Below are 25367 nucleotides of genomic sequence, written 5' to 3' on the forward strand. Positions count from 1 at the left end.
TGCCGGGGGAGGTTCTGCAGAATTCCAGAGGGTGGGTTTGTGAAGTGATAGAAATAAGATCGAATTAATGTTCATAAAAGAGCAATGCCTGTCCGCGGGTAAAGGCGAGGCGGCGGGGAGAGAGATGGGGAGAGGGATGGGGAGAGAGGAACTCGCTATCGCGACTTGACTGCAGGTCCCGGCGCTAGGACAAGCCCTCCACATCCCCCCCCCCCCCCCCATCCCCCCACCCTGGACTGGAGGGAGGGACTGGGGGACATTGCCCGCCTCTACAAACAACGTGCAAACCCCGGCACTCTCCGCAGAATGTTAAACTAATCACATCTATGTGCAAAACACAAAGAGCAGGAGGGACTCAGCGGGTCAGGCAGCTTCTGTGGAGGGAATGGACAAGTGGTGTTTTGGGTCGGGGCCCTTCTTCAGACTGAGCAAGATTCCGTCTGAAGACGGGCACCGACCCAAACGTCATCCGTTCCCTTCACAGATGCTGCCTGACCCGCTGAGTTTCTCCAGCACTTTGTATTTTGCTCAAGATTCCACCATCGAGACCTGCAGTCGCTTGTGCCTTCATATCTGTGATGATCTGACTATATCTGTCTAACTGAAACCTCTCTCTTGTCTCCCCACGCACGTGTTTCACCCCCCTTCTCTCTCCCCCACCTCCCACCGTCTCTCCCTCTGTCTCCCACTCGCATCTGCCCCCCCTCTCTCTCGCTGTTACACACCACTCTACCGCTACCTGGCACCCCATTCGCTTTTTTCCCCCAGAATGACCTTTGACAAATCCCATGATTCCTTGCGTTTATTGGAATACCGAACTGGTTTATTAAGATACTGGATTTTCATTGAGTGCTGAAGACTAAGTTTAGACTCTGGGAGGTGCAGTAGGTCTCAGAGGCGCAGGACGTTGAGGAAGTACAACAGGAATATGGTGACTTGGTGTTGATGCACCTGGCCTAAAGAAGGAAAGAAAGCCGTTAGCTATTGATAATATAAATATAACGATGCACAAAAAAGAAACAGTCAAATATGACACAGGCTGTGGAATGACTGACACAGCAGCATTTTTGTTCAGTATATGTACCTCTGTGGAGGAGTAGTCTCATAGACATTTGTCCTTGTTGTAGGAATAGGCTAAAAAGAAAGCAAAAGAAACCAGCATATTATTTACACTTTTTACCTTAATCATAAAATATTAAACTATGCATTTGCATGATCATTTCACAAAATATCACCATTGCTTCCCACTATTGATTGCATGGATGGGAAATCAAAAGCAGTAATGTCAATATGAGTGTGCAGCTATATTACATAATGCCATCTAAAACTATTATACAACCCTAAAGGACAAAGGACATTTATTGTCACATAAACCAATTGGTGTAGTGAAATTTGAGTTGCCATTTGCAGCACACCGATAAAAATAAAACACAACATTAAAGAATTTAACATTGAACATAAAAACATCCCCAAAAACATGAGGGAAGGCAACAAAGTCCAGTCCTCTTCCTCGTGTTCATCCATGGTCGGGCCTATTGAGGCCTTCGCAGTCGCCGCGATGGCGGGCTGATGTTTCAGGCCCTCTCGCCGGATGATGGAGCACCGGCGTTGGGAGAACACTCTCAGCGGCTTCGAGAGTCTGGAACGGCCGCGTCCTCCCCGGAGACCGCGGCTCCCGAAGTCCACAGGCCGCGCTGGTCGGAGCTCCAACACTGGCGATCTCCGCGAGAGATCCCAGGCTCCGCGGTGGTTAAAAGTCAGCGCCGCCCGCGGCTGGACGCACCGCAACGACAGCTCCGCGATGTTGGAGTCGACAGTCACAGCACTCCGGAGTTTACCACACGGCGACCCGGGTAAGGTATCGCCCGCTCCGCGGTGGTGCTTCAGCGCTGCGCCGCCGCCGAAGCTGAGGTTCTGGCCGGTCCCGGCAGGAAATGTCACTCCAGTCCCGTTGGTAGACCGCGAGGAAGGGACGAAGATGTGACTCGGAGGAAAGCCGCATCTCCGACCAGGTAGGGACTGAGAAATACAGTTTCCCCCTCCCCCCACCCCCCCCCCCCACATAAAAGGACTAGACCTCCACAACAAAAACTCTTAACACACTAAAAATAAGAAAAAGGGTGAAAGGACAAACAGCTGCAGGCAGGTCAGCCATACTCGACGGCACCCCCACTCGAACTCCTTATCCATATGTATAATAATCACTTCATAAAACAGGGATTGCTAAAATGACAATAATTCTTACTGTATTATTTTTCTGATTGTCTGGGTTTGGTTGCTGTCTTCTCTTTTGTGTTCTGTAAAATAAAACGTGTTTTTAATAACAAATAACGTCATAAGGAATAGGAGTAGTTAGGTCATTTGACCTATCTAGTCTACATGGGCAGGACCTATACTGTGAATGGTAAGGCTCTGGGGAATGTTGTAGAACAGAGGGATCTAGGAATGCAGGTACATTGTTCCTTGAAAGTGGAGTCAAATGCTTTTGGTACATTGGCCTTCATCAGTCAGAATACTGAGTATAAAATTTGGGAGCTTATTTTGCAGTTACATAGGCCACATTTCGAGCATTGTGCTCAGTTTAGGGCACCATGTTATAAGATGTTGTCAAGCTGGAAAGGGTGCTGAGAAGATTTACAAGGATGTTGCCACGACTCAAGGGCCTGAGCTATAGGGAGAGGTTGAGCAGGCTAAGACTCTATTCCTTGGAGCGCGAACCAGAGGACATAGGTAAGGTAAGTTTTTAGGTAAGGAGGAAAGATTTCATAGGAACCTCATGGGGTAAATTTTTTTTACCCAGAGTGGTAGCAGCATGGAACGAAATGCCGGAGGAGATAGTTGAGGCAGGTACTATCGCAACGTTTAAGAAACATTTCGACAGGTACATGGATAGGATAGGTTTAAATAAATATGGGCGAAACACAGACAGGTGGGATAAGTATAGATGGGACATGTTGGTCGGTGTGGGCAGATTCAGGAACAGCTTCTACCATACTCTTATCAGATGCTTCAACGGACCTCTCATATGCCGACGATGAATTCATAACTGCCCTTGGACTTTTTTGGAAATCTGTACTTTCTCTGTAGCTGTAACACTACATTCTCTATTCTTGTTATTTTCTTTATTGCATTACCTGACGTAATATATTGTACGATTTGTCTGGATAGCATGTTAAATGGTTTTCACTGATTCTCAGTACACTTTAGGGGCAGCAGGGTGGCACAGCAGTACAGTCACTGTCTTACAGCACCAGACGCCCGGATTAGATCCTGACTACGAGTGCGGTCTGTACGGAGTTTTACGTTCTCCCCGTGACCATGTGGGTTTGCTCCAGGAGCTCCGGTTTCCTCCCACATTCCAAAGACGTACAGGTTTGTACGTTAATCCAAATTTTGCTTTGATAAGAATTGTAAATTGTCCCTAGTGTGTAGAATAGTGCTAGTGTACGGGGATCACTGGTCTGCACAGACTTGGTGGGCCAAAGGGGCTGTTTACACGCTGTATCTCTAAACTAAACAAAACATGACAATGTAAAACAATACCAATACAAATAAAGCTCAAGAAGTATCAAAGTGAACCAAATCTCACGTACGTCCTTTGTGAAGAATTCCTCTTTCTCCATAATTGCATAATTGCATTGCGTTTGAAAAAAATTAACATGCCAACAAAACCAAGGACTGGGACCACCAAAAGGAAAAATATCAGCAACCCATCGCGAAGTGATGTATCTGAAGTAAAATAAAGAATTTATTGACTGGGTTATCTGTAATAACTTGATCTGCATTGTTCATAAAGATAATCAAAGCGATGTGATTCGAGGCTTCAGAGACCTTCAGAGGCTTCTTATTTAGATTTACTTTGGCAATATTAAAAAATTCATAAATTTATCAGAATGCTATAGATATCAGAATAAGGATTTACAAATACGATAGATTAGCAAGACAGCATTTTTCATCATAAGGGTCTTTTACCATGAGTTTAGTTTATTGTCACGTGTACCGAGGTACAGTGAAACGCTTTTGAGAGTAACATCTGACATTAAACCGCAGGACTATTTCTTAGACTTATTGACTTAGACTAGATGTTCTTTCAAAACGACTGTTTTTAAAAATGGAGATAAGAGGCTGCTGAATTCTTGAGCAAAAACAAAGTGCTGGAACACTCAGCCAGTCAGGCAGCATCTGTGAAGGGACAAATGATGTTTCGGTTTGGGACCCTTCTACAGACTGATTTTGAAAATCTGTCTTCGGGCTTCTCCTACCCCTCCGCAATAACTTCAGCAGAAACTATGTAACACCTTTGGATTTCTGTTGAACTCACCGTCACAGTAAGAGATAAGAAAACTCTTCAAGGAAATTCTTAATGATGAATAGTAGTTTGTACCATTAAAGATATTTGACGCATTCTTAATCTTACATTGAATAAGAGTTAATTAATTGAGAAGCAAATATTTCTATAGATGGTTGCTGTTGATTAGTCCATTAACAGTCATAGTCTTCTGAGATTTGGAGTAATGTCATGGAAATTCGAGACAGCAGGCTGCTCTGTTAAATCATTTTGCCGTAATTAACTAATTCTTAACAAGCAGACCATTGTTAAAGTTCATTGGCATGAATGGGATAGTTGATGGTGAAATATTTTGGTCATCAATGGTGAGTTTTAGGAATCACGACTAAGAATATGAAATTTCCAATAATCATTGGGTTTCAGAAACAACTGTAGACTGAACCGTCAAGTGCAAGGGAACTTTGCAAGTCACTATTAATTTAAATCATTCTCATATTTAGAAAATTGGATAAAAAATAAATTGTGAATTGTATTTCAACAAAGCAAAATGTAATGCTCAATAGTCACATTAAATGAAATAAGATATATGTGGCTTGTACTACTATAACTTACTGTACTTCTAATTATATATTTTTTTTTTAAGTCACAATTAAATTAATGAATAGTCTAAAATAAAACCAATTTCTAAATTATAATTTAGCCTGTACCATTAACATATTGAACAGATTCACTTTTAATAAATGTGCAGGAATTATATCTGCTGCATAGTATTGCATCTTTATGCTTTTTAAATACCTATGCGTGTGGGTCCGCTATCTATGCTTCCTCCAAATCCACGGGTTGCACAGTTAGGTGGTGCCCAACCATCATCACAATGGCAGTTCTTCCTATTATTGCAAACCTATGAAGAAATAAACAATCTGTCAATAAAAGATCACCGTCAGGGATCTACTAACCAAAATGTATCCACAAATCTTCTATTGGCTCAAAGTTTAACTCAGGCATGAGATTTATGTCCTTTACTCTTATCTACAAAGAAAGATTACACTTTGCTTCTCCTGGTAAGAATTTCCTGGACAAAATCAGCCAATTCTCAGCTGCCAGATTCTGCACAGTGGTGATCTTTAGGAAGGAACTGCAGATGCTGGTTTAAAACGAAGATAGACACAAAATGCTGGTGTAACTCAGCGGGACAGGCAGCATCTCTGGAGGGAAGGACTGGATAACGTTTCGGGTCAAGAACCTTCTTCAGACCTTCAACAGAGTCTGAAGAAAGGTCTCGACCCGAAACGTCACCTATTCCTTCTCTCCAGAGATGCTGCCTGTCCCGCTGAGTTACTCCAGCATTTTGTGTCTATCTTCAGTGGTAATGTTTGACATATTACACAGTTTAAATCATAACATTTCCAACAAACCCAGTCAAGTTTCAAGGAAACTTAGGAAACAAAACCCAGGGTAAGTTTCAAGGGAGGAAGGGAACGTGGTCCACAGTGAGTGGAAAGGAAATGTGGGAATCAGGACCATGGTTAATGTAAAGGAATGCAGGATCCCTGGCTCTGGTGAGTGGGAGTGAATTCAGTATCAGGAATCTGGTAAGCCAGGTGCCAAGCAGCCCCATAGCAGAAGTGTCCACGTCGCGGGGCTGGAAACTGGAAGTATCCTGAGCTAATTCTGCTGCCACCATCATCTATTGCAACAAGTGATGGCTCCCACTGATTGTCGCCAGAAGTTTGCGTCCTTTTCAGGACGGACGATGACAGCAATGTCAACATTTGAAACATGGAAGATGGACACAAAAGAAGAAGGTGCCAAACATTCGGGACTTACGAATAGTCAAATAGTGCATTATCAGAGTTTTACTTCCTTTATTTGTGAATACACTCTACAATGTGTTTTCAAACAGCAAAACTGACAGAATACAACTTTGCTCATAAAAGTTGAAAATTGCCCGAGCCAATTTTCATTGATGAGATTGATGAGGGCAAAGCCCTGGACATTGTCTATATGGACCTCAGCAAGGCATTTGATAAGGTTCCACATGGTAAGATTCTGGTATGTTAGGTCTCATGGGATCTAGGGAGCGACAACCAACTGGATAGAAAATTGGCTTCATGGAAGGAAGCAGAGGGTGATGGTTGAAGGTTATTGATCACACTGGAGGCCTGTGATTATGGTGTGCCTCAGGGATCGGGGCTAGACTCTACTATTTGTGGTTTATATCAATGATTTGGATGAGAATATGAAAGGCATGTTTAGTAAGTTTGCAACACTTACGAAAGTGGGTGACATCGCAGATAGCAAAGATGTTTAAGAAAAATTGCAACAGGATCTTAATCAGTTGGGCAGGTGGAGTAGGGAATGGTTTAATGGAGTTTAATGCAGATGATTGCGAGGTGTTGCATTTTGGGAAGTCAAAGGCAGGACTCACAATGAAAGGCAGGACACTGGGGAGTGTTGTAGATGAGAGGGAACTAAGAGTGCAGGTACATAATTCCTTGAAAGTGGCGTCACAGTTAGATAGGGTGGTCAAGAAGGCTTTTGGCTCATTCACCGTCATCAGTTGGAATATTGAGTATAGAAGTTGGGATGTTAGGTTACAGTTGTACAAGACATTGCTGAGACCACATTTGGGTTATTATGTGCAGTTTTAATCACCTTGTTATTGGAAAGATGTTGTTAATTTGGAAAGGGTGTAGGGAAAATTTATGAAGATGTTGCCAAGACTTGAGTGCCTGAGCTATAGAGAGAGGTTGAGCAGGCTCGGCCTTTACTCTTTGGAGTGCAGGAGGATGAGGGGTGATATTATAGGCGTGAAGGGAATAGATCAGGTAAATGCACAGAATCTCTTGCCCAGACAAGATGAATCGAGAACAGGAGTACATAGGTTTAAGATGAGAAAGGAAAGATTAATAGCCCTGTCCCACGGTGCGAGTTCATTCCAAGAGCTCTCCCGAGTTTAAAAAAAATCAAACTCGTGGTAAGCACGGAGAATGAACGTAGCGGGTACGTTGGAGCTCGGGGACGTCTCTTAGCGCTAACGGCAGGTACTCGGGAAGACCCGCTAATGGCAGGTAAGCACGGGAAGTCTCGTGAAGATTTTTTCAACATGATAAAAATGTCCACGAGAGCCCCAAGTACCGACGAGTGACCATTACCGCAAATCTCCGAGTTCGAATCAGGGCAAACTCGGGAGAAATCTTGGAATGAACTCATACTCGTGGGACAGGACTTTTAATCAGAACCGGAGGGGCAATATTTTCACATAAAGGGTGGTGGGTATATTGGAACGAACTGCCAGAGGAAGTAGTTGAAGCAGGTTTAAAGGACACATGGACAGGTATATGGATAGGCAGGATTTTGGGCCAAACATAGGCAGATGGGACTAATGTAGATGGGACACATTGGTCGGTGTGGGCATGTTGAGCCAAAGAGCATGTTTCCATTCTGTTTGACTCCATGACTCTAGAGCAAAACTTTCCTACCAGTTTGGCAAAAATATTTTAAAAACAGCATAAAACCCAGAAGTAATTAACTGCACGTTACTGAAGTATTGATAGAATATAATCTGATGGTGTTAATTTTGCATAACATAACATGGAAAGCAAGCAACCAGCTGCTGTGAGTAGGAAAGGAATGATTCTTACACCATGGTTATTGCACTTCCCTTGCACATCACAATCATATCCCAGGTTGGCATCATCTGCACATTCAAAGTTTTTGCAGGCCTAGAAAAAGATACCAATTTTAAACAAAAATGAAACATAAATCATAGCACTGATTTCAGGATGCAAATGCATTTCCCTGCACTAACCCCATATTCTTTTAATATACAAAATAAATCCCCAATGCTAGCCCTGGATTGTACTCAGTCGCCAGACCTCTATAGCCCTGTTGGATAGACAAGTCCAGGGGTGAAATATTCCTTTCCCTTTTGAGTCCTGAAAGGTTGACTTCTTGAGACTGATCCTGTGATTGTCGAAGCCTTGCCAGAACAGTCATCATTCCTTCTCCTTCTTCTTCTTCTTCTTCTTCTTCTCCTTCTTCTCCTTCTTCTCCTCCTTCTCCTCCTTCTCCTACTTCTCCTCCTTCTCCTCCTTCTCCTCCTTCTCCTCCTTCTCCTCCTTCTCCTCCTTCTCCTCCTTCTCCTCCTTCTCCTTCTCCTTCTCCTCCTTCTCCTTCTCCTTCTCCTTCTCCTTCTCCTTCTCCTTCTCCTTCTCCTTCTCCTTCTCCTCCTTCTCCTCCTCCTTCTCCTTCTCCTTCTCCTTCTCCTTCTCCTTCTCCTTCTCCTTCTCCTTCTCCTTCTCCTTCTCCTTCTCCTTCTCCTCCTTCTTCTTCTCCTCCTCCTAAAGTTGTAGGACAACTTGTGCTATTTGATCTTATTTGATTGTGCACAGGGTGGACCACGTGAAGGTTGCAATCTTCCACCCCAACTGCCCTCTCAACCACTGTAAGACCTTTATTTATTTTGGTAAGATGAACTGTTGTTATAATATAGGCCGAGTCTATTTAATCTCTCCTCATGGGGCAAAGTACAACCCCCCACCCCCACCCCTCCCTCAGATATAAAAATGGCGAACATTCAATTCAATCACTTTTTCAGGAGCACTTCCTTCCTTGGTTAGGGAGAGTGGACCTGTGCACCGTATTCTACAAGAGTTCTAGACCATGATGGTAAGATGTCTTTTCCTTTGTGTTCAAATTCTTTGACATTAAGGGACAACATACTATCTTTCTGAAAATGCCATAATTGCATATTAATTTTCAGTGGTTCCATCCTTCATCACTCAAGAAATACACAGACTTTCTATTTTTATCTACTAAAGGGGTGATTTAAATTTCTTCACATTATATCCATTTACAATGTCCGTTCCCATTCATCTTGCATGTCTTTGTCCCCCTGAAAGCTTTGTGCAACCTATAATGGCAATCAGCTTTTTATCACCAGACTTGCCTAATAACATTCTTATTCTTAGATAGCACAAAAAGCTGGAGTAACTCAGTGACACAGGCAGCATCTCCGGGGAGAAGGAATGGGTGACGTTTTGGGTTGAGACCTTTCTTCAGACTGGTTAGAGATAAGGGATACGAGGGATGTAGATGGTGATGTGGAGCGATAAAGAACAATGAATGAAAGATATGCAAAAAATTAACGATGATAAAGGAAACAGGCCATTGTTAGCTGTTTGTAGGGTGAAAACGAGGAGCTAGTGCGATTTGTGTGGAGGAGGGATAGAGAGAGAGAAAGGGAATGCTGGGGCTACCTGAAGTGAGAGAAATCAATATTCATACCACTGGCCTGTAAGCTGCTCAAGCAAAATATGAGATGCTATTCCTCCAATTTGCGTTTAGCATCACTCTGACAATGGAGGAGATCTAGAACAGAATGGTCTGTGTGGGAAAGGGAAGGGAAATTAAAGTGTTTAGCAACTGGGAGATCAGGTAGGTTCAGGTGGACTGAGCGAAGGTGTTCCACGAAACGATCGCCCAGTCTGCGTTTGGTCTCGCCGATGTATAAGAGTCCACATCTTGAACAACGGATACAGTAGATCAGGCACGGAAATCGCTATCTAAACATGCAGGGGACACAATTTCTTGGCGGCCGTGCTCGCATGCGCACACACGCGAGGCTTCGGCCGTGGGCCCTGTGGACGGTAACATTGGGAGCTGACCTGGTTGGTGACCGACTGCGAACTCCAGCAACAGCAGTTTTGCCGTGGGGCTTGAATCGGCCCGTTACCGGGGTCTTTCATCTGCCGGAGTGGGCTTCAACATCGGGAGCCTCGATCACCTCGATCAGCAGTTTGATTATAAGCCATTCCGGGCGCTGAAAGGCTCCGCGAACGGGTCGATTCAGCCCTTAGAAAGCGTCTGATAAAGTCCGGATTACAAAACATTGGGGGGGGGAATTGTCCCCTACCTCTCAAAGCGGGGGGGGGGGGGGGCATGTCCCCCCTGATCCTCCCCAGAATTTCCACCCCTGCAGGAGATGAGGTTGGAGGAGGTGCAAGTGAGCCTCTGCTAACCTGAAAGGACTGTCGGGGTCCCTGGACAGAGTCGAGGGAGGAGGTGTAGAGATAGGTGTTGCACCTTCTGCGGTTGCTGGGGAAGATACCTGGGGATGAGGCGGTTTGGGTGGGAAGGGATGAGTTAACCAGGGAGTTGCGGAGGGAATGGTCTCTGTGGAAGGCAGAAAGGGGTGGAGTTGGGAATATGTTGGAGATGGCGAAAATTTGGAAGATTACATGTTGTATGTGACGGCTGAAGGGGTGAAAGGTGACGACTAGGGGGACTCTGTCTCTGTTGCGACTAGAAGGGAGGGGGAGCAAGGGCAGAGCTGAGGGGTACCGGGCAGACACGACGGAGGGCCTCATCTATGATGGGAGAGGGGAACCCCATTCCCTAAATAATGAAGACATCTGAAGGTGAAAGTCCAACATAAATTAACGTTAGAAAAAAACATGTAAAAACTGCACATGCTGGAAACCTGAAACAAATACAAGAAGTGTAGTAAACATCCAGGAGATTAGGCAGCATCCACTGAGAGAGAAATAGTGCTTATATTTCTGGCTCAAGGACCCTTCACCAGAACAAGCCAGGAGAAAACTTAATTTTAAACTTTCCCAGTTCTAGTGAAGAGTCTTCGACATGAAACGGCACCTCAGTTTCTCATTCCTCACCTGCTGAGTGTTTACAGTTTTCATGTTCTTGTTTCATTAAAATGCCAGATCAATAAAGTTATTATATTTAATATCCCTGATCATTGCTTGTTCATTCCATTGCTTTATAGTTACCTTGCCATTGGCACAGCCAGTGCCTGTGTTCACATAAGAAGGATCAGTGACATCTGTACCCACATGGAAGTCAGCATTTACACATGCAACACCATCAATAGATGAAGTGCTTGTGTCAACACCAAAGGGTCTCTCTGTCACGTCAACACATTGAATTTTACCACACGCAACGTTGCTGAAAGTGCAAAGAATACAAGATAATTCATCAGGTTCAAAAATATATCAGATCTAAAATCTTTTTTATTTTGTTTTATTATTTTTTGTACAATTACATACCCTCGAGAACATTTTTTGAATCCTGAATTTTGGAGTCCACAGTTGCCAAATCTGTCCCCTTGCATGTTTATAAATTCAAAACATATATCTGTGGCACGCCGTGAACCTGTGGAACGTATCACAGGGTTAGTGTTATTTGATCTTTGACTTTCCATAATGCTTTCCCCAAGACAATGGGCATAATTGCCCAACCTAACATCTACCTGCCATTTGATGTTATGGCTGGTCCACTGAGCACTATTGTGCATTCTTCAACAAATTTGCCAACCCCATGGTGCACCCCTTTCCCTCTTCCCAGGCATTCATTAGCATTTGTGTGGGGAGGGGGGGTATCATGCGATCAGACCATGGGACCTAATTATGTCACTTCCTTCACCTCACAGCTGATTGACGTAGACACTCATGGCCTTGCTTCCTGCATCTGAGCTTTCTTGACTGATGCTGCCTCCCACCCAACCATCCCAAACCTAAATAAGGAAAACACTGAGAAACATCACGGAGTTCCATGTTAATCATCTTGGAAAAGCAGGGAGTATGTAAATACTCTTGAAAAGTAAAAGAAAATATTTTTAAAATAGGGCCAGAACCTGCCTTCATTTAATTGCTTGCCCAAGTTACCATTGCTTTCTTTATTGTTATTTTGGGCAAGCAATTATAATATCAATGCCCACCAAATAGGTTCCCCCATCACCATCACCCCATCCTTGAATTTCCAGGGTTAAGCTGTGGTCTCATGCTGCTGGAAGCCTCGCATCACTTCAGCCATCCAGTTGCACTGAAAATACTCAGTACAGTCCTATCACTGAATGACAAGCAGAGCCTGCTGAAAGGAAAGCTCAGAGGCTCCCGTGGGCTGGCGTTGGACAGTCTTCAGGGCCAGTGGCTTGCCAATCGATCAGCTACTCCACTACTTCAGGCACCTTCCAACTGGAGACAAAGGAATTACTCCAGAAACTGCCTGTCTGTGGGTTGGATCACTTAACCCATAGAAGTGCATGTGTTTGTCACATCTCTCATGTTTAGTCATAAGAGGTGTTACACAATGATCAAATACCAGGTGTTTCACAGTAACAGCAGCAAAGGAAAGCAGCAGACATAAATAAAATACCACGACACATCAATGCCCTTAAAAATGTTTGTTGGAATGTTTCTTATTTCAGATTGGGACTTGGGCAACACCATAAAAAAAACACATATATTGCCGCTTAAATGTTAATATCGACTGCATCTGAGGGAGGAATTTCACCCAGCAAACTTAAAAATTCCACCCCCCATCAGTCTGAAGAAGGGTTTCGGCCCAAAATGTCACCTATTTCCTTCGCTCCATAGATGCTGCTGCACCCGCTGAGTTTCTCCAGCATTTTTGTGTACCTTTAAAAATTCAAATATGCTTTCATCATGAATCTCAACATATTTCACACAAAGAACATGAATAAATTTAGGGATTTGAGTAAAATGCAGTTTCAGTTTCTTCAGTAATAAAAACAATCACACTTACTAAGGCCAAAGAGAATCTGACATTGGTAGTCGTAGGTCTGACATACACCTTCATAGCAGTATGTTGTAAAGTTTGCACAGGGATAACCATTCTGAATATAAAAATCAGACCGGCAAAAGGATGACGAGCCATCGCAGTACTCTGGGAGGTCACAGACATCACTTACAGCTCTGCATAAAGTTCCTGCAGGGTGGAACTGCACATAATAAAATCAGATCCAGCAACAAATTACTAATCATGTTTGTGTAGTATTTTTTATAGAAATCCATATTTTATTGATATTTCTTCAGCAGACATTGAATAGCAAATAACAGACGTATGACTGAGGCTGATCTTCCATCTGATGCCAGCACTAAATCTGGGATTTAAGGTAAGAGCGGCAAGGTTTAAAGGAGATGTGCAGGGCAAGTATTTTTACACAGATGATGATGAGCGCCTGGAACATGTTGCCAGAGGTGGTTGTGATAGCCGATAAGATTTTGGCATTTATAAGGCTTTTAGATAGGCACATAGATATACAGGGAGTGGAGACCTATGGATAATGTGCAGGCAGATGAGATTAGTTTATCTTGGCGCGGATATGTGGGCTAAAGGGCCTGTTCCTGTGCTGTACTGTTCTATGTTCTATCTGCATTTTTTTGCAGAAGCATTAAAGTCTGTACATGGAGCAGCTGAAGACAGTGGCAGGATCTTCTAACTGGTGCCAGGAGACACTGGTGACAAGCTGGACTCATCCTGGAGTTTATCAGGATCACATGAACGTCTGCAGACATTCTAACCCAAAGGCTGGGATATCTGCTGCTGAGCCTGTATTAGGTAAACATGATACAAGTACAACAACCACAAGTGCTGGAGCAACTTAACCTGTCAGGCAGCACCTCTGGAGAACATGGACAGGTGACGTTTCAAATCTGGACCTTTCTTCAGATTGAAGAAGGATCCCGCCCTGAAACGTCACCAAGTCTGAAGAAGCATCCTGACCCAAAACATCATCTATCCATTTTCTCCCGAGATACTCCCTGACCTGCTGAATTACTCCAACACTTTGTGTTTTTTTTGTAATGTAAACAGGCATCTGCTGCTCTTTCTGTCTACAAGTAGACAGTCCCATCCAAATGAATGGGAGAACTGAGCTGACAGGAAATGTTTGTCTGATTTAATTAAGTTGGTTTAAATGTTGTTGATTCAGTGTGTGTCTAAGTGCTTTGTTTATTACTCTTAAGGGCCTGTCCCACTGTACGAGGTATTTTAATAGTTCTCCCGAGTTCTCCCCTGATTCGAGCTCGTGTAATGTACGTAGCGGGTACGTAGCGGCTCGTACGAGTAAAAAGTAAAAGATTTTTCATCACGAGTATTTTTTTACTCGTGGACATTTTTCACAGCGTTAAAAAAACGTCATGAGTTTACCGGATTTCCCGAGTACCTACCGTTACTCGTACAAGCCGTTACGTGACATCCACGAGCTCCTACATACCCGCTACGTACATTACACAAGCATGAATCAGGGGAAAACTCGGGAGAACTCTTGAATTACCTCGTACAGTGGGACAGGCCCTTTACTTGTTTTAACTTCTTGAACACTTTGACTAAGAACAGGTGCGCAGTAATTTTAAATGTGAACGCCAGAGTCATTCACAAATATTAAATGACCATCAGCCGTAGAAGCTGCTGGGACTGGGGACATGGTCTCATGTCTGTCCAAACCATTTTGCAAGTACAACGGGATGTTTAAAGGGAGGCATTCTCAATACTGCACCAGGCTCTCAGCAGAGGCTGTGTCTGAGCACACAATGTAAGAAACAGAATGTAAGTCAAGAGCAACATTTTACACAGGAGCTATCAGATTCTGCAGATTGATTCTACCTTTATCACTCAGCCGATGGAAGCAAACCTATTCATCCATTATTCATTAAATACGTGATGTAAAAAAAAATTAGAGGCAGTCCACAGGGTCCACAAGGGAACATTCCGTTATCTGATTTTGCCATGTCAGTAATGTCTATTTACTATAGTATCCCATATCATTTCACTCCACATACACTTGCTACTTTTCTTCCATTTCATTGATCAATCACCCTAAAACTACCCATAATTAAACTAATGGACTATATACTGTATCTGGTCATTAACAATAAACATTTTATTAGTACTATAAAATTAGTACACTTGATAAGTGCATAACAAATGCAAGGGAAAATTTGCATAAACAGAGATTTCTGCAAGTCTGTTACCCAGGGACCCCAGGTACTTATTTTTTTATTTGGTCTTGAATTACTTTCAATTCTTGCAAATCGATAAGAAGAATGTGGTGAATGCCTCATCACCGGAGTACGAACATTTTAGTCACTTTACAAATATAAGTTGTCTACATTTACAGTGTATTTACTTAACTTACTTTGCAGTCCCTACAGCACCTTCCATGGGCACAGTCTGATCCCGATGTTAGTTTACAAGTACGTGCATTGCAGCAGGGATTGGTACATTTCTAAAGCAAATAAAGACAATTAAAGTTCATGATATCAAATTAACAATTGATCCATGTAGTTTTTAAAATTTGAATTAATTGTAAATCCTATTTGTTTGCTTGTACTCTGGCGCTATCCCAGGAACAATTTTACAATGTTACCAAAGCCAAAGAGCCTACAAATCTGTATGTCTTTGGAGTGTGGAAGGAGAAAACCCACGTGGTCACAGGGATAACGTACAAACTCCATACAGACAGCACACGTGGTCAAGATCGAACCCAGGTCTCTGGCGCTGTGAGGCGGCAATTCTACCGCTGTGCCACTCTGTGGCCCAAATCTATTTGCATTTTTGGCAATTAAGGAAATACAATTCAATAGTTAATGGCAAGATGAGTTCAGTGATATGTTGACCTTCAGCAGAATTGCTTTAAGCTGATTGATAAAGGCACTATGGGCCAATGTGTTAGAAGGAACTGCAGATGCTGGTTTACACCGAAGATAGACACAAAATGCCAAGAAGATTTAAAGTAGACATAAAATGCAGGAGTAACTCAGCGGGACAGGCAGCATCTATGGTGAGAAGGAATGGGTGATGTTTCGGGTCGAGACCCTTCATCAGATCAATGTCAGGTCTTAATGATTGGTAAATGCAACCGTTAATCAACAATGAGATCTTTTCACCATTTCATTATTATCAATAACCTGCACTTATTTTGTGCCTAGAAAAATATTCTATGATGCAGAACTGCTGCAAAGGAGATGGAGATATTAAAATAAATGGCCAAACACCTGGACAAAGAGCTGGGCTTTAAGGTTGAATGGAAATGGCAGAGCAAATGAGAAACCATTGGGATATGGTGAAGGAACACACCAGGACAAGCAGACGGAGTGATAAAGGTGAGATAACAGACTACAGACTAGAATCAGAGCAGGTGAAATTTGACAGAAGGAGATTGCAGAGCTGAAATGTGATGTGAGTACGGAGAGGGAATAAGGCAATGGAGAGATTTCAGTACAAGGATAAAAATGTTAAATTGCTGAGGAGAGTAGTGATGGGTGGGATGTGGAAGAGGGTTAGAGAAGCAGAGTTGTGGAAGTGCTCATTTTTTTAAAAGGCTTGGAGAACACAAGTAACTTAAAATTACAAGCATATTTCATTTCTTGTATAATGTGAAGTTGTTAAAATACAGTGAGAATAAAATCTGTGTTTGCTGAGCCAAATATATTTGAATCAATAGGACAGCATGTCAAGAGCAGCAAGGGTAACCATTGATCAATTAATTTGAAGAAGGGTCCCATCTCGAAACATCACCTATCGCATTCTCCAGATATTCTGCCTGAACCACTGAGTCACTCTTGCAATTTGTGCCTTTTTTTTAACCAACACCTGCAGTTCCTTGTTTCTAAGGGCAACCATTAGTCAATAGTCTTACCCATGCCTCTGTTGAACAAAATAATTATAGAAGTGAATCAGAGAATATGAAATTTTATTTTTAACCTCTGGTGCTCCACAGTCACATTCCTCTTCCTCTTCCTCATCCACAATATTATTGCCACAAGATGGCAAGGTATATTGATCTTCCTCATTGGGTTCATTTTGAAGGCATAAGCCTTGTCCTCTCGTAATTAGGTTTTCAAAGTCATTCTCACTGCAATCAGTGAAATTTGAAGAGAGTCTGCAATAAAGTGACGTGATATTCAGAATAAATTTAATCCAACAAAATTTCTTCAGCATTAATTGTTAAATTAATCTTGGCCAAGCAATTTTGCAATAATGATTTAAACATATACAATGCATTTCTGTACAGGAAAGAATTAATTAGCATTAATGTTTGTTTGTGATTTAAATTAATACCATAGATTAGTTCTCTAGAGGGCCTCAAGAAATTGGGATTATTCTCAATTAGCACAGTGGATAGATTTAACCAAAGTCCTGAAGAGTTTAGATAACACAAATCAAGGGAAACATCTTTGAGGGAAAGGAGGACAAGTTGAAATGTCAATGTTTGTAAAAACAGCAAGACAGATGATGAGAAATTACCATACACAATTTAATCAACATGATCGTGAATTTGCTGCCGTAAATTAAATTGTAACCAGGTTAAATTTTCAATTTTACAAGGGAATTGGTTAAGTGTTTGAAACAAAAATAGTTGCACCTGTTTACAGCTCACTGGATAGCCTTTTCAGATCGATGATAGGCCACCCCCCATCAGTCTGAAGAAGGGTTTCGGCCCGAAACGTCGCCTATTTCCTTCGCTCCATAGATGCTGCTGCACCCGCTGAGTTTCCCCAGCAATTGTGTGTACCGATGATAGTCAGAATGGCTTCCTGCTGTGCCATATAAATTTCCCATATAATTCTATGATAACAGACTTTAGGATCGTTTAAGAAACAGTTAGACAGGTACATGGATAGGACAGGTTTGGAGGGATATGGGCCAAATACAGGCAGGTGGGACTATTGTAGCTGGGTGGGCAAGTTGGCTGGTGTGGGCAAGTTGGGCCAAAGGGCCTGTTTCCACACTCTGTGGCTCTACGATTCTAATCTGGATTACATTATTAGGCTCTAAAAAGCCTGTATAGGGACATGGACATATTTCAAAGCATTTCATATTCGGCTTTCTATCTAGATTTAATAATTATATTCTGCTTATTTGTAGTAAGTGATTTATTTCTTGTCATTGTAATTGATTCCACATTTTTCCCTTATTTCTTCATTTGTAATTGTCCTGAAATGTGAATCCTTCATCCTAACAGATAATCTGACAGGATCAATTTTCTCAAATTAGTCTGTAATCTCCAATTCCATAAACCTACCTTATAGTTTTGATTCAGATTCTTCTCATATCCATCACGTTAGTTGAAATACAACTTTAAACATTCTAAAGCAACTATAGGAAATAATTCAGACTATTAATTCCACGAAAAAAATAATCAAATAAGTAAAGTTTGTACTCACGTAAAAGAAGCGGACATGATGCAGCCACCAGTGACTGGACATTGACAACTTCGACCATCATCGTGACTTATGCCCAAGTTATGCCCTAATTCGTGAGCAAGAAGTACTGCAGCATTTACCACGTTACTGCCTGCAAACTAGTTAAAAGGAGAGATGGATATGATTGCAGGATTTGCTAAGCGGGAAAAAAATCGTTACCGAAGTGACTTCCATTTATATAGTTTAAGAAGGAACTGCAGATGCTGGAACAATCGAAGGTAGACAAAAATGCTGGAGAAACTCAGCGGGTGAGGCAGCATCAATGTCGAGTACTTTCTTCAGACTGAAGAATAGTCTCAACCCAAATCGTCACCCATTCCTTCGCTCAATAGATGCTGCCTCACCCGCTGAGTTTCCCCAGCATTTTTGTCTACCTTCCATTTACATAGAATCTCTCACATGGTAAAATATAATTCATACATCTAATTATAATTTTAATTTATATCAAAATATAAATTATGCTTCAGGGGTAGGTTAACGAATAAATCGTGACACTACACCATATTCGTTTCATTCACTTTTTGGAACATGGTGGTTGTTGCTGTGAAGCCCAGATTCCATTGCCCATCCATAAAGGCCCTGGAGGTGGTGATCTTGAGCTGATTTCTTGAACCTCTGGTGAGATGCCTTCATGATGCAAAAAAGGAGCTCCACGCTTTTAAAGGGCCATTCCCACTTGGCTGTCTTTCGCGCGCCATTTACGCGACCTGCTAGCGTGTGGGTAGCGAATGGAGTGGTGTGGAGGAGTGTGAAGTGGCGTGGAGGAATGTGGACTTCGTCCTACACAAAATCTTCGCGCACCACCGGCCTGTCGCATAACTGACGGCCAAAGTGGGACAGGCTCAAGACCCTGGCGCAACGCAACGTCTCACCTCCAACAGCAGCAGAAGCAGGCAAACGATCGTCGAACTCAGCCTGGGGCTCATGGCCGTTGCAGATCCGGATCTGCCCCCACTTTTACTCCCAGAGTGGGGCCAAGAAGATTGAAAGTAGACATAAAATGCAGGAGTAACTCAGCGGGACCGGCAGCATCTCTGGAGAGAAGGAATGGGTGATGTTTCGGGTCAAGACCCTTCTTCAGACTGAAGAACGGTCTCGACCCAAAACATCATCCATTCCTTCTCTCCAGAGATGCTGTCGGCCCGCTGAGTTACTCCTGCATTTTGTGTCCATCTTCAAATGACGTCACGCGCTCCAGACGGCTGTGTGGGCGCATGATGCCGCGCACCCGTCACTACCGGCCTGTCGCGTAAGTGACGGCCCAAGTGGGACAGGCCCTTAACCGAAAAAGTAACGAGGGAATGGCAACGTACATCCACATCAGGGTGGCATGTGACTTGGAGGCAAAATTGGTTTTCTCATACATCTGCTGACCAAGCCCTTCCTGGTTCAGGAGATCAGAATAGCCTGGATGGCACACACTCCAACCATGGTGCTATGACAACAGGAGGAATATCTGTTTGAATGGATGAATGTGAGGAGCTATTGGAACATTGAAAGCTGAGTAAACAGATACAAGGACTAAAAAAAGGAGGGAGAACTAGAGAGGCAGTGGGGTTCGGGCTCTAGTTCTGAGGGGTGGGGGAATTTAAGACAATGGGTGGGTCTGGGGTTGGTAAGCAATTGAAGACCCATTCAGAGTAATGGAAAAAATAAAATGCAGGGTTGAGTGATATTTTTATGTCCAGAGATGTCAGGGGTGATACAGCTGGAGATGATGATTGAAATGGAGAGGGTAAAGGCAGAGAAGGATATGAAAACAAAGAATAATGCAGGTTAGCCAACATGGGAGCGATGATCGAATGGGTCTTGGTTTGAATGACTTTCAAGTGGCGCAAGAAGACACACAGCTACAAATGCTATTGAGTAAGACAATGCTTTTTGCCACCACGTGATATTTTTATCTAGCAGCTGACAATTCCGTGCAGACAGCACACACCATAGTAAACAATAGGGAGCCCCTTCCAGCTTATGTATGGCAAAGAGATTGATCAAAGTACAACAGGCAACTCATATAGTGTTTGGGAAATAACAGCAATACTTTACAGCAGGATAGTTTGGAAATATGCCGACCAGGTCTGCTTTTGGGAAGACCAGCAGGGAAGCAAGGCCTTGGCATTAGATGGTGTAAATGCCTTCCATCACAAGGTGAACATCTCTCCTTTCTTTATTGGAAGTGAGGAGGTCCCTAGCACAATGGTATGCATCATTGATACCATGATATCCCGTTGGCCACTGGCTATTCCTCTGAGCCACTTGACTCGTAGAAGCTCTACAACTTAAATTTTGCATTACAGGCCCTCACTATCCCCACCTGACACGAGACTGCAAAGTTTGAGTTTGTGTGTGACTTTTCAACTAATGTGTGACTTCAGTATGTTATTGACAGAAGGCCTAGCTTTCATGAATAGAACAAGTATGATGTATAGATGAAATTTGTGCTCCCTATTTGGCACACAATCAGCAAACATCTTCCTGCAGTGCTACTTTATCTTGTAAGACATGGAAGGATTTCTAGATCACTTTATTACAAACCTGGTGCAAGGTCATTGGAATTAGCAGACTAATTATACTAACTACATTCAGCCTTGTATTTTAGTTCGAGGAAAATCAAGCATAACTGCATGGTTAAAGAAAACATTTAGAATGTGGCCTGTGAATCGAGAAACCCTTGTGGTGCCACACAATGTAGGATGCACACGACTGAAAAAAATAGGGGACAATGTAGAAAGGAATGATGAGGAAATTGCAAAGTTTAGTTTCAAAAGTTTAGCGACAAGAAATAGCTAAATAATTAAATAACTGCTTATCTTGCCATCCTGGAAAAGAATGACTGAGGGGCAGAAAAGTGTGTGGTAAACATGCAAGAGTACTTAAGATTTAAAGTGATAACAATGATGATTTTTTATTTAAATCTTTAGAATAACAAATTAAAAATGGCTAGAAAAGAGATTATACCAGCAATGAAATGAAAACGAAGGGGTGATTTTGCTGGTCAATTGATGAATGGAGATTTATTAAATGCAAGCTGTCTGGTGTCTTATGATCTTTCTGTGTTTTTTCAGCTTAATAAGAATGGAGTTAGTGATTGTTCCCCAGATATGGTAGTAATTTTGTGGAGTACTTGAATAATCTTTATTCTAAATATTTTTGTTTGAGGAGGGGACGCATGCAAATCTCAAGTTTTTAAGTTTTTTGTAGGCTACAAATGTTTAATTTTTGTATGAAATTTTGTTAGTTTAATTAAGTTTATAAACGATTGAACATAAATATATTTAAATAAATGTATATGGATACACACTCACTAAAGGGATAAAAAGATCCATTCAGGATATTACATTTTGAAAGGAATTAAACTATTGAAACAGGTATTTCAGTTATCATTATACATCAGGCAACATAAAATCACACCAATTTATTCCACTGCGCAGCTATAGTGATGCAGCAGGTCACTCACAACATTGATTCCACCTCCAAGTCTGGAAGAGCAAACTGTGCCTACAAAGGCCAGTCCTAGAATTCCACTGAACTGTGCTTTCCCTCTGAAACAGAAACAGAAAGTAAGTCGGTGTTAATGTTCTCAGGCAACATCAAGGAACTGCAGATGCTGTTTTACAAGAAAAGAAGCAGTGCTGGAATAACTCAGTGGGTCAGGCAACATTCTAATAGCCATGTCCCACGGTACGAGTTCATTCCAAGAGTTCTCCCGAGTTTGCCCTGATTCGAACTTGGAGATTTACTGTAATGGCCACTCGTCGGTACTCGGGGCTCTCGTGGACATTTTTCAACTTGTTGAAAAATCTTCACGAGTCTTCCCGTGCTTACCTGCCGCTAGCGAGTCTTACCGAGTACCTGCCGTTAGCTTAACAAGCCGCTAAGAGACGTCCCCGAGCTCCGAGTACCCGCTACGTTGATTCTCCGTGCTTACCACGAGTTTGATTTTTTTTAAACTCGGGAGAGCTCTTGGAATGAACTCATACTGTGGGACAGGGCTTTAATTCTTTTCCACCCAGCTGCCACCTCCACTGTCAGAATGAGGCCACACACCAACTGGAGGAATAGCACTTTATATTCCATTTAGTAGCTGAGAACACAATGGTATGAACATTCAAATCTCCAATTTTATGCAGCACCCCCCCCCCCCTGCTTCCCTCACCCCCTTGCCTGTGCCTCACCTGGAGGTGCACCCATTTTTCCTACTATACACCTCTCTTTCCCTATCCTCAGTGGGGAGGGGAAGGGGGTCGAGTGGGAGGAGTGTTTGGGGAGCGGAAAAAGAAATAAAGCAATAATAGTCGGGGTGGGGAAGGTGGGAAGGTGGGGGTTCGAGAGAGGACAGGCATAGTAGGAGGAGAAAAAAGGACAAGGGGGATGTTGGTTAGCTCAAATTGGCAAATTCAATGTTTATGTCATTGGGTTGTGGACCACCCAGGTGGGATATGAAGTGGTGTTCCTCTTGTCTCCGAGTGTCTAGCCATGCAGATGATAAACCATGCACTGTAAGTAACCATGCCCAGTTAGAACAACATGTGGTGTGCATTCACTAGGAAGATGGCTTTGACCATCATTGTTGTTTTTTTGTAGTTGCCAACCAGCTGAGCAAATGATAGAGAGTTGAAGGCCTTCAGGAAAAGTTCAGGGTTAACAATTAACACAATTAATGCAAATAGATGTGGCTTATGAGGCCTTGCACCTTTGGAAATCCAATCATGCTCCCAAACGAGCATGCACAATGTTCCTCCCCATTCTTGTTGTTGACTCTTGTTGTTGACTTTAAAGCAGCAGGGGGCAGATCAGGGGATATGGGGAGAAGGCAGGAATGGGGTATTGATTGGGGATGATCAGCCATGATCACATTGAATCTCGAAGGGCCAAATGGCCTACTCCTGCACCTATTGTCTATTGTTTATTGTCTATTGTTTATCAATGGTAACTCCTTGAAAGGATTCTGAGGTGAAGAAGTTAAGGAATGCTTTGGTGAGGATGTAGTTAACAGATTAGTCATCTGAAAACCTGGACTAACAATCCAGAGGACCAGCATGGCAGCTAAAGGGTTAAATCCAATAATAATCTGCAATTTGTAAACAGAATGATAACTAGCTTTAATAATGATGAATGCAAAGTCTATTTCATTGTTGCTAAAATCCATCTCATTTCCTAATGTCCTTTAGCAGAGAAAATCTGCCATCTTTACCTTGGCGTAAACATGATACAGATCTACACCAGGTGGTGGACTCCTAAATGCACATGGTGCTCAATTGAAGGTGATCACCGTCACATTCACAAGGACAATTATAGATGGGCAATAAATGTTCGGTATGCTGCTGATCTCCAAATATAGGGAGAGCAGTCTAAGCTTGGCTGTGAGTCGGCAAGACCTCCAGCATGGCAGGAGATAGTGATAGGACTGATGGTTAAATGAAAATGACCCTTGTTTACTGTGCTTTTCAGAGAGGACTTGGGCACGTGAGGTCTCGAGGTCTCCTTCCATGATTCAAGTCCCATGTTCAAGTCCTCATATTGTGCCAGGGCAGAGTCATCCAAACTTCCAAATGTGAGTGTTGTGATGTCTACTCGGGTACAACATAATAACAGGAGTTGTGTCTTGGAATTAAGGCCTGTGCCATTAGAGTTTTTATCAGAAATTGTGTATGGCCCTTTAAATAATCATTTACAGCGTAAACTTAAACTTGGGTACACTGGGAATGATCAATGACTGTTGCTAAAAGTGAAGCAGCAAACAAGGTGTTGCAAGACTTTGTTTGGGATTTAAAGTACTCCAGAATGGGAGATGTCATCATCAGTTCCATAGCAAATATTAAAATGTTATCAGCTTAAGCATCAAGCATAATGGAAACATCCTGGTCCAATATATACAGCAGCCCAATCCCCTCAGAAAGCACTGCAGTCGCCATTTTTATCATTAAGTAATACATATTCAACCTTATTGTGGAGAGAAAAAACAGAAAGGCCGGATGCTATGGCTAATTCATAGTTTATATCTCGTGGTCTGAAACAATTTGTATATACCATGACCAAAATAATCAAAATCGACAATTGAAAAGATGCCTGAAATGTCTTTCAAACATCACAGCTCAGGTAAAGAGATATTTATGTTCAAGACCTGAAGATGGATAAGAAAAAGAGTCCAAAAATATCAAGAAGGCATTTCAAATATATTATAGGTGAAGATGCAAGACCCACAATACAAAAAAATATGCAATTGTAAAAGCAATAATTATGTGGCTTCAGCTTCAGTTTAAAAAGCCTGTAAATTGTGCAATAAAATGGAAGACCAAAAGAATCCATTGCACTGGAAGGAAGATAAAACTGTGGGAGATAGGATCTGGCAGTTCACATTCATTTCTTTGAATACTGGGTACCACTAACCATTTTCACAATGGTTTGCGTAACAGAGTTGCAAGAGATTGCAGCATTGAAGCATGTTTGGATTTTGCTAAAAACCTGTGCGGACCAACTGGCTGGAGTTTTTACGGACATTTTCAACCTCTGAGGTCTGAGGCTCCATCCTGCTGTAAGAGGCCATCAATAATACCGGTGCCCAAAAAGTTGTAAGGTGACATGCCTCAATGACTGTCGACCATTGGCACTAACGTCTGTGGTGATGAAGTGCTTGAGAGGTTGGTTATGGTGCACATCAACTCCCACCTCACCAAGAACCTCGACCCACTACAGTTCGCATACCGCCACACCAGGTCAACGGTAGATGTCATTTCACTGGCTCTCCACTCCGCACTAGACCACTTGGACAATAAAAACACCTAGGTCAGGCTGTTGTTTATAGATTACAGCTCGGCATTTAATGCCATCATCCCTTCCAAGCTGGTTACCAAGCTCACGGAACTGGGTCTCTACGCATCCCTCTGCAATTGGATCTTCGACTTCCTCATCCACAGACCATAATCTGTTCGAATTGGAGGAACCACTTCATCCTCAGTAACAATTAGTACGGGAGCACCTCAAGACTGCATGCTCAGCCCCCTGCTTTACTCACACTATACCCATGACTGCGTAGCCGGTCATAGTGC

General features: G+C 42.6%; 1 protein-coding gene across 2 annotated transcripts in view; it reads right to left on the reverse strand.

The window, feature by feature from the left end:
- Nucleotides 1-801: 801 nt before the first annotated feature.
- The window catches only part of LOC116981089 (disintegrin and metalloproteinase domain-containing protein 9-like), a 44289-nt gene continuing 19723 nt past the window's right edge, over nucleotides 802-25367 (reverse strand). Inside the window, exons 10-22 of one of the 2 annotated variants that reach the window (XM_033033773.1) lie at nucleotides 21776-21860; nucleotides 18280-18416; nucleotides 16825-16994; nucleotides 15249-15340; nucleotides 12854-13049; nucleotides 11356-11461; nucleotides 11080-11254; nucleotides 7933-8013; nucleotides 5084-5189; nucleotides 3594-3729; nucleotides 2246-2297; nucleotides 1085-1134; nucleotides 802-956 (exon numbers count right to left, since the gene is read on the reverse strand). In XM_033033773.1, coding sequence (XP_032889664.1) covers nucleotides 866-956; nucleotides 1085-1134; nucleotides 2246-2297; nucleotides 3594-3729; nucleotides 5084-5189; nucleotides 7933-8013; nucleotides 11080-11254; nucleotides 11356-11461; nucleotides 12854-13049; nucleotides 15249-15340; nucleotides 16825-16994; nucleotides 18280-18416; nucleotides 21776-21860 — 1477 coding nt within the window. In that variant the 3' untranslated portion in view covers nucleotides 802-865. Of the gene's footprint in view, nucleotides 957-1084; nucleotides 1135-2245; nucleotides 2298-3593; nucleotides 3730-5083; nucleotides 5190-7932; nucleotides 8014-11079; nucleotides 11255-11355; nucleotides 11462-12853; nucleotides 13050-15248; nucleotides 15341-16816; nucleotides 16995-18279; nucleotides 18417-21775; nucleotides 21861-25367 lie in introns of both variants that reach the window. The other variant, XM_033033772.1, reaches the window with a different exon arrangement.

Source organism: Amblyraja radiata, chromosome 15, assembly GCF_010909765.2.
Source record: "Amblyraja radiata isolate CabotCenter1 chromosome 15, sAmbRad1.1.pri, whole genome shotgun sequence".
In the NCBI taxonomy this organism is placed as follows: domain Eukaryota; kingdom Metazoa; phylum Chordata; class Chondrichthyes; order Rajiformes; family Rajidae; genus Amblyraja; species Amblyraja radiata.